At 42.6% G+C, this 10,051-nt stretch overlaps 1 protein-coding gene across 2 annotated transcripts; it reads left to right on the top strand.

The window, feature by feature from the left end:
• Positions 1-3,731: 3,731 nt before the first annotated feature.
• Positions 3,732-9,927, top strand: ufm1 (ubiquitin-fold modifier 1). Of its 2 annotated transcripts, none has more exons than XM_060057514.1 (7): positions 3,732-3,809; positions 3,912-3,968; positions 4,363-4,420; positions 5,549-5,588; positions 6,269-6,301; positions 9,378-9,496; positions 9,539-9,927. In XM_060057514.1, coding segments are annotated over exons 1-6 (285 nt in total). In that variant the 5' UTR covers positions 3,732-3,807; the 3' UTR covers positions 9,473-9,496; positions 9,539-9,927. The 2 variants fall into 2 exon arrangements, with proteins under 2 accessions (XP_059913497.1, XP_059913496.1); XM_060057513.1 differs by lacking the exon at positions 9,539-9,927 and adding an exon at positions 6,881-7,022 and having other exon boundaries at positions 9,378-9,517.
• Positions 9,928-10,051: the final 124 nt, after the last annotated feature.

The following is a 10,051-nucleotide window of genomic DNA, read 5'->3' as shown; positions in this document are numbered from 1 at the left end:
AATACCACAATGTAAGTATAAATCAAAATTATATGTGACCACCAAATTGTATTTGTTCTTACTTTTGGTATAGGGCTGTAAAAGGTTGTTATGACACATGCCTGCACTGGTGTTTCACTGACTCAACTGTATTTGTCAACTGTAACTCATTGCTTTGTGTTTGACATCTAGCTTTGCTGAGAGCGCTCTCTCAATACTGCTGTGGTGGAGCTCTACATAGGCACTGTGACAGAGTATCCCACTTTCTGAAAAGCTAGGTCCCGTTGGTATTCCTGCAGACGCCTGTTGAATAAGCAATCTGACACCAGTGTTTGAAATAACAACAAAAGCAAAGAAGTGAAGCAGATATTTGTATCCAACGAAAGACCCCCGTTGGGATGAGTTCCAGGAAATGGGCCTTTGTGCCCATAAGAATCCCATTTGTGCTTAAAGTGCTTTATGTTGCGTAATAACTTAAAGAGCAACTTTCAAGTTAATTGAATAACTTAATCATACAGAATCTTGTATGAAAATGTCAATTTAAAAATAAATACACAGGAATACAAATGTTTTACAACACCCACAGAGAAAATGGAGCGTTGCTCTTAGTTGCATAGGGGCCATAAAGATTGAATATAGATTTTGTTTACAGACTCTGCTTCTTAAGGATTTAACTAAACAAGTGTTGCTTTAAATGGTTGCCTTGAGGACAGAGGTTGAGAAAGCACACCGTCAAGGGAAATTCATTTTCACGATACAGACATTATTAACTAAACCAAGGCTATAATTATGGGTATGATTCTGTTTTGACACAGCAGTGCAAGTCCTTCAGTCAACAAACAAACAATAACTGATGCGATTCCCCAACGTGTAAAGTAGCATCCCGGTTGTCAAATCAAGTGAGATTTAGCAATGACCGTATTTGGTTTGCAGATTTTATGTTTTTTGTATTATTTCAAAGACATTGAATTGCTTTGAAATGGCAATCGAAATTCATAATTAATCAGCAATGTTTCAACATGAAAATACATTGTTTATTATTGGATCAAACTAAAAATAATATGCACTTCAATGTTGTTGTGGTCCTGGGCCCTAGAGCTATACCTTCTGAAAGTTGTTTTTATCTTATCTGCGCTTAATAGACATGATTGCTTATATAAAAACTGTATAAATACAAATGCAACATGAAACTGTGCCATTCAGTACATTTTACTCAAAATTCAATCAGTTCTTCCAATGTTTTCTTACGTCAACATAAAAGACTTAAAGGCAGAAGGCTGTCGATAAACCGAGTTGATGTTGACCTCAGCTTCGGCTGAAATCAATTCTAATCGGCAAGAGGTCAAACACAATCTCTTCTGCCCGTCTGCACTCGTAGGTGTGGGTGTAGCCGAGGTGAGAACAGGCACTTAGTCCTCCCGCTCCCACGCTGAATCATCAGTGATCGCAGCAAAAAGGTCAGACGCTTTGTGTCCGTGTAACGTCTCAAACCATTCATCTTCTATTTGGAGCCTGAGACCTTTCTAGATCCATGCGCAAAATGGACAGGGAACGGGTCCCTAGTGTGAAGCGAGCATACTTAGGAGCCTATCGGGGGGATCATTTCGCATGACTGACTTAGCTGTGGTATGTTAACACAGAGTATGTGTTTCACCGGCTACCCGGATGGGTCAAAAGCAGAGAAAGAATTTCCCCTAAAAAGGGATGAATAAAGGACTTAACTTAACTTAAAATAAATACACATTTAGCTGGCAAACCTGTCTTGGACCTCTTTAATGTATATTTACATTTGAATAATTTAGTACATCGTTTTTCATTGAGCTTTCTTGTTTCTCTGCTAAAACATTGAATTCACTATCTGTTTGTGCTGTTCAGCAGTTTCTTTGGGATAACTTTCTTCTCTTATTTTAGGTCACTTGGGAACCTTTAGTTCTGTATTATGTTTAGTCTTGTGTTCTTTTCTTAGTGGTGTTCTGAAACAGAACTTCAGTTTTAAAGGGGGAAATGTGTTTAACAGCATCCCCTCAAATACCTCTTACGCCCTGTCCGAGAATCACAATAACGCTGTGAGTCATGATTAAAAGCATTTTTTACCATTTGTATTTTCATAAGTTCCAAGTCAAAATGTTTATCCAAACGGCAAGGCGTCTTGCAAGAGAAAAAACAGCACACACACGCGTGCACACACACACACACACACACAGACACACACACACACTTACACACGCGCGCACACACACACACACACACACACACACACCACACACACACACACACACACACACACACACACACACACACACACACACACACACACACCTGGTTATGCGAAACGTCACAAACCACTCGGCTCCCTAAGATGTTTATTCAGGGTAAGAGTAAAGGCTCCGATATGCTTCATCCAAAATAGAAATTGGCCTGGGACGTGAGGGAAGGTTTGCAACACATCGTCAAACAGTGCAGGCTCTTTGATTTCCTGCTGTGTTGCACGGGCCGTCTGTCAGAAAACAACATGAATTAGCATACAGTGTGTTCACCCGCACCAAATACACTGCTGGACAGAATTGGTCAACAAACACGCATGCTTTGTTATGTTTCTGCATTTGTCCCCCCTGACTCCTGCTTCCAGTACCAGTCACCTCAAGTAAAGCCCTTAATCACAGTTACGGGCTTGAAGGGCTTCAAGTGGCCCACAGCGGAACTGCATAGAGAATAGGCTACAGAACGTGTTCATAACAACATAGCAGCATTGAACATGAAGAATGAAGTAGCCTGGAAGGCTGAGGATTCTCCTCATTCATTATCCCTGTTGTCAATTAGTTTCAGTTTCGATGTGTCATTAAAACAGAAACAGGGACGTGGAATGCTGGGAGGTTTTGACTGGGTTCAGATTTGTGTTTGTTTTGTTGGTTCTTGGTATGTTTTAATTGCTATGATATATTTGGTCGTCATAATTATATAGTTTGTCGTTGCTTTTAGGACATTTGGTACAATAAATAAACAGATCTAAAGTTAGACCTAAACTGATACGGTGATACGGCTGCAACATCAGTCAATTTCTGATGCTCTGCTACTACATATACTATTCTACTTAACCGTTAGGCATACCTGATAAATAAATGAACATAAATTTGTAACGCAAACGCACAGGAAAGATTGAGAAGGTAGCTCTTTTAAAAGGACATGATATAATAGCAGTCAACATCAACACTGAGTTTAATTCAGACAGGTTGAAAACACACAATTAAAGGCCTTGATTAAATAAGGGGAATCCGGAATAAATTTACCAATAAATGTTAACGAAGAGATTATTCCATTGTGTTAATGCAATGCTCGATTCATATATGTGAAACTTTTATCCTATAGGCCTACATGTAGCCTACACAAAGCTTAAAGTAAGCATAATAAATCCGTCACATATCTGTGTGCGTGTTGATACGGCAAACGTAGTATTCCTTATAATACTTAGTATAACAATTTTTCCTCGGACTTACCGTATTTTATGTTCGCTGAGTCAATATCAATATCTGCAGGGGAAAGCATGACAAAAAGTCCGTCGCAAAGAAGTAAAGGCGCATGCAATGGTCCATTACGGTAAAGCCTGCGTTTAGAAATGTAATACATCAGCTTAAATACATTTATTTTCAATTTAAAAACATTACTTTCTCTATGGAGAACATTTTAACAAGCGTGTATTGAAAAAAAGTTTGTTATAAACGCTAATATAAATAAATACATCCCTCAAAATGAGTGATGACGTGTTACTCGGGTCCTTTGGACTTCCGGGTCTGTGTGTACTGTGGTGAGGAATCCATCTAGCCAGAAAAGATGTGAGTTTCAAACCGTTTCTGGAAGATTTGCTCTTTAATACATGTTCCATTTCTGGGCTCAGACTCTAGCTCTTAATAACGCTATATACTTATCTTCTTCAGGTCTAAAGTAACGTTTAAAATCACACTGACGTCGGATCCTCGACTACCATACAAAGTGTAAGTCTAGTGACAGCTCATCATACACACCGGTTTGTGTCTTGCTGTGGTCATTCATGGATGTATTTAATGGTTTGGTTTACAGCTCATCGCCATACATTATCTTAGACGTGCAGCCTAAACGTACACTGTCAACCTAATAGCTGGTCCAATTGATCAATATTCCCCGTGTTGTTTTTATGTATCTGTGGGATGGGATGTCGTCCTTTTTGTATACTCTTGTTTTAAAGCAGGCTGCTCAATGTAACAGCTGCTAGTTAGTAGAGAGCCCGTGTTCTGTGTGTTTCGTGGTTGATTCATGGTGTGTGTGTGTGTGTGTGTGTGTGTGTGTGTGTGTGTGTGTGTGTGTGTGTGTGTGTGTGTGTGTGTGTGTGTGTGTGTGTGTGTGTTACAGACTCAGCGTCCCAGAGAGCACCCCATTCACCGCAGTGTTAAAGTTTGCCGCTGAGGAGGTAAGATTTCACCAACAGTAAGCCTTGATATTGTGACGGTTGTGTTGTTTGTTTGGAGGCTGGTAGAAACATGTTTGTGACGCGTACAACTGTAATCTAGAATATAAGCATCCATACAGGTCCTACATACAATAGGCTTATTTGAGTTGTGCAGTGATTTAAGTAAAAATAAATAAATTCTCCAATATATCAGCGACGCTTTTAATATATATTAATCTGAATGGAATAAGAAGCCTATAGTCATGATTATTCAAACAGATGGCTTATCATTAATCTAACCAACGCTACCCATTCCCCATATACATACATATCAGTGTTTCCCCTAGAATTTTTTTTAGGCCCGGTGGTAAGAGCTGATAGTGTGATTTGTTATGCATTTTTCACGGGATGCTAGAGTATTTGTTGGTTATTTCCATATAAAACACTTGCTTAGCCATCACAAGTTGATAATGATTCAATAAACACGTTATTAACAATCAACTAATTTTATTTACAATACAATTTTTGGTGGTGCCATGCTAATGATGATATAACTTAATGCTGTCAGATTGTCCGTTATGATGGGGCATCATCTGCGCACGCGCGACACCGCAGTTTTTTTTTTTTTTTTTTTTTTTGGCCGGTTGTTGGCCTGGCGGGGGCGCTCGTTGGCCTGGCGGCCCGCCAGGCCTGAACAATGGTAGGGGAAACACTGCATATAGTACAAGTACTATTTTTAAGTGCCAGAAGGTACAACGTACAATAAGTGCATAAGAGGGGTGTATTTAGGAGGGAGGCTATGCAGAGTCCAGGTGAACATATTTGTGACTATTTGTGAAATCAGTTAACACCTATTTTTAATGTACTATAAAGATAGACTACTCGCTGCTTACAGAATACTTGCTTGGAATACATGGTGTGTGTGTGTGTGTGTGTGTGTTGTCTGTGTCTGTGTCTGTGCGTGTGTGTTTGTGTTTACCCGTTTGTCCTAAGTAAAAAATCGACACATAATTACCACCACTGGAGTGCTATGTGTGTTTTCTCGTTATGTGGGGACTGTTTTAAGAGCGGGTAACAGCCTCCGACATCGTCCTGCAAATTGGAGCCAGCGGGTAATAGGTAATGCGTTTGTGTGTCTCTGTCCCACAGTTCAAAGTGCCCGCAGCAACCAGCGCCATCATCACAAACGGTGAGCTCCCTCCGATACCCTGCTGCTGTATTATGGTCTGGTTTGACACTGCCTCCGGAGGGTTTCTCGTTGGAAAAATGGGCTTGGATTCAAACACTGGATCTCTATTAATGACATTGTAATTGGCCTTATAATAGGATACTTGTAATTGGAATTAATGCGTACTTTATCTTATTTTTATAAGGGATAAAAACAATCATTCTTTGCATAATTGGTATTCTTAGTTACAGACGAAATGTGTGGTATCCATTAGGGCTGCTCGATTATGGAAGAAATCATAATCAGGATTATTTTGGTCAATATGGAAATCACGATTATTCAAAGATTATTTTTTAGTTTGAAAACATGATGTATTTATTCAGCATGTGTCACCCAAAAAAACACTTTGTAACTGGGAACTTTTTGTAATTTCGCCTTTAAAAAATTCAAAAAATGGTCAAATAAATATGTTTCAAATCTAAAATAATGTACAGATATGTATCCAGTTGTCCAAAATTTTTTTCAACTCGATTATATTAGTTTTCTGATCGTTAAAACGCTAAAATCGAAATCGCATTTACTATTGTTAAGGGTGGTACTGGTAACCTTTACCAGTACTTACTACTTACTACCTGAGACGGGACTCGTTGAAAATGTTGAAAATGTAGACTAAACCCCTCTGTCTCTCTGCTCCCATGCAGATGGGATCGGAATCAACCCGGCACAGACGGCAGGTGAGTCTTCACTCTCTCTCCGCCTTCTTCCTGATCTCTCAGCGTGACTGCAAAGGAACTATTGATCGAAGCCGCTGTCGGCGTTTTGGGCTTTATTACGTTGTATGGTTCTACACATGGCTGAAGAGAATATGTGTGCAGGGTGACGTGTACCAACGCCCACTCGGCCCTATGTCTCTCGGGCCGCGCTGGCCTGTCGGAGGCTAGCAGGGCTGTACATCTGTCGGGGTTCGTCTGAATATTAGGGCTGATCTCGTGGTTCAGATTGTAATCAGCCTGATTCATTATCACCTGGGTGGCTCCCAGCCCGGCTTGTAAGTCGTCCTGGATAACAGTGGCTGCCGAATGCAAGTGTCGTTAGTCACAGCAGAAGGGTGCTTGTTTGGCTGGCGTTGTTCACTGTTTATTATTGACACATCTTCAGATGCGAGCCGCAGTGGAATTAAAAGGGGATGAGTGAAACACCAGAGGACCGCCCCCCCGTAGTCTGTGCTGTTCTCAACAATATAATGAGCTTATACTTCTTATAGAGGTGTATCAATCTGGTCCTTCACTTTATGGCCTTTTGCTTCGACACAGATCGGGTAGCGGAAGCAACATGGAGGCTGAGCGAAAGGCATGGACCTGTAACCAATGGCATCGTTAACTCAAAGGGGCCACGAGTTGAAGTTCATAGGCAGTGACGCATGGTGGATGTTCAATGGCTGCCGACGGTTTCTGTGTAAGGCGTAGATAAAGGCCGGCTGAGATGGGTGGTTTAATGGCAGCCCGAGTCAGGCTTTCACATTTTTTCTTCTCGCTCTGCCATTCATGCTGTGTCCGTCTAAGAATAGCTGCTATCTTGAGACGACTCTCTCAAAATGGTTCTCGCCTCCCGTCGAAGCTTTTCCTATCGCAGGGAAGAAAGGCACTCGTTCTTTTTCTTCAAACCCCTTTGTCTCGAAAGAGGCGAGATGAACGCCGAGCCTACTTGCGCACCGCTGACCTGTCAAACAGAACGAATGATTTGTGCGGACAAAACGGCTCACGAAACCTTCCACGAGAAAGGAACCCTCTAACAGTCGACCCGTCTGACCTGGTGTATGGATCGTCTGGGCCGTTTTGCAATACGTTGCACATTGAGATGTTAAGCTGCAGAACAAACGGTATGCAAATCACCGGCTTAAGGCCGATTTAGGGTTGTTTTAGACGCAGAGACGTAAGCACGTAATTTACACAAGGGACTTGTTTTAGACAAGTTTTGATTTACGGTTCCTTTAAGGTTCCTTAAGGATTGCGCGTGTTGCAAGGGGATTCTCCGCCAGAACAGTAGGGGGAGCAACGAACAAATCTGTGGGCGTGGAAGTGGAAATCGCTGGCTTGTTTATATTTATGCACTTCGAGTATTTTCGACGAGAGTAGCAGTAGCTAAGTTTAGGTTAGCGGTCTTTTTCCACACTCTGAACAACCGGAAATGTGAGACTCCTGAAAGGATGTGGTTAGCTGGCCAATCACAGTCCTTGCGAGCTGCGTAGGGCCGTAGTGTTTTAGTCGCATAGTCAGGAATTTTGGGCGACGCACTTAAGCACGTAAGGGGGGATATTTTACCGCGCAAGGGGGGGTTATGTATCTTACGTGCTTACGCGTTACGTCTAAAACAGAGCATATATCGGCCTTTAGAAGCCGACGCGGTTGCCCCTGGCTGCGCTTTGATGCGCCGCACCTCAGAGCCTGACTCCGCATCAACTCTTATTTGCGGTCCATCATATTTCCACAGGGGTGACATCACTGTGTGTAGGGAGCCTCGCTTGCTTCAAATAAGGTCATTTCTGTCAAAAGGGACGTCGTCCACTGATGAGGGACAGACTCTTCTGTTGCTAGGTCAGTCCTAGCAACAGAACAGAGTAGACAGCCTCTTGACGGATTTCACTCGCAGGCCATTGATTGACACGACCACATCCGTCAGCCAGCAGGTGTACATAATCCCGCCGCAGTACTGCTGGGTGCATAGGCGCCGCATACTCCCTCCCTCCGCCCAGAGCAACTTCGTTACCTGCCTGGCTTATGTAACCACCCACAGCTTCGATAGGTATCCATGTGTGCTTTGAATCTTCCTTTAGGAGCTTTAGTAAAAAGGTTTATATTAAGCTCTGCAGTGATTCCTATGGGGAAGCCACGCTTTCAAGTAGTTGTAAGCAGGGTTGTTTTTTTTAGTTTTTTTCTCCTTCCCTTGACGTTGAAGCCTCTTCAGATCCTCGCGTGCTGCTCGTTAGTGACAACGCCATGGTAACGAGGAGGCCGTATTTCGATCAGAGCGGGGACAAGGGGCCCCCGGGGGCCCCGGAGTGCAGTTTAATCACATTCATCCTCTCGGCCCCGTGTTGAAGATGATCTAGGTGTCTGCCGGGGGCTGTGTGTCTCCGGAGGTCTGTCGTCGGGAGACGGTTACTGATGCTCGAAGGAACGGGACTCGTAGAGCTGCTGGGGAAGAGAAGCCAAGTCCGCCGTTTTCTGTTGATTTAGTCGTGTTATGGGACATATTAATCATGTGATTGATGAGTCAAAAGCCCACTATGATCGTAATTGCGTGGTTTTGAATTCAAGCCCTGTGGTTTTAATATCATTTTAACCATGTGGACCAAGGGACAGTAAATCCTGATTTTAACAATTTTCTACTCGTCAGTCAAAGCTTTTGTTTTTCTCAATGTTTTTTTGCATGACATATGCGTTTAGTCTTGTCAGCGGAGGCTTTTTAAAAAAGAAAATACAAAGCAGACTTGAGTTCTTACGACATGTGTTCAAAGTGAGCGTGAGAGCGAGCATCAAAGCGCACACTCAAAACATTCCCTGGGCTGCCGACCTAGTTCGTAATTAACGACGAGACGGAAGTTCAGTGTCTCGCTGAACTTCCGTAAAAGCCCCAATCTCATTGCAGACATAGCGTGTAGAAAGTTTATCACATCTTTCTTCACAATTCCGAGAATGATGTGTCTTTTATTTGTTCATTTATTGATGTTTGACTTCCCTGTCCGCTAGACTACCGCTGTGACACCCACATCTCGTGGATCGATAACTTCTAACCTCTGTGCGTCTGCAGGCAACGTGTTCCTGAAGCACGGCTCGGAGCTGAGGATCATTCCCCGGGATCGCGTGGGAGGGAACGGACGGACGGGCAGCACGACGCCACAGTGACTCACCCGCATGGACCCCTGTAACCTCCACCACCACCACCTCCACCACCTCCACCACCACCACCACCTCCAGTACCACCGCGACGACTCATCAAACCTAGGAAATACCCCAGACATCGCTTCTCGGTTATTTTTTCTTTTGGTTTAATTGTAGTTTTTTCTTTCTTTCTCCCCTATATTTATTTTTATCTGCAGTGAGTCACCTGTATGGAAGCTTTTCAAATGCCGCGCATGTATAGATATGAACGGACAGCATGCCAGTGGAAGTGTGTATGTCTGAACACTGCTTTGGCAGGGTTTCAGTCAAGCAGGGTCGCTCTTAACTGCACGGGAAAGGTATAGCTGTAACAATGCGAAAACTCTTGCAAAAAATAACGAGCATGGAGTTGGCATTGCTAAATGTTATACCTTTTTTTTTGGACAATAAAACATACTACTACGTGTGTCTAACCATCATTGTCTTTGCATGTTTACTTTCCTAATTGATCTGTCATACAATCGGGACAATAACATTGCTAAATGATTGAAAGCTTTAGCTTGAGGTATGTTTACATAGCTCTATAACTAACGACGTTATTCA

The sequence above is a fragment of the Gadus macrocephalus genome, chromosome 7 (assembly GCF_031168955.1).
Source record: "Gadus macrocephalus chromosome 7, ASM3116895v1".
Classification (NCBI taxonomy): Eukaryota; Metazoa; Chordata; class Actinopteri; order Gadiformes; family Gadidae; genus Gadus; species Gadus macrocephalus.
The sequence above is the reverse complement of the archived record's forward strand: the minus strand, read 5'-3'. Positions and strand labels throughout refer to the sequence as shown.

Coding starts and splice junctions, on each gene's coding strand:
- ufm1 (XM_060057513.1), top strand. Junction 3,969..4,362: donor CCTCGACTACCATACAAAGT/GTAAGTCTAGTG, acceptor TGTGTGTTACAG/ACTCAGCGTCCCAGAGAGCA. Junction 4,421..5,548: donor TAAAGTTTGCCGCTGAGGAG/GTAAGATTTCAC, acceptor TCTGTCCCACAG/TTCAAAGTGCCCGCAGCAAC.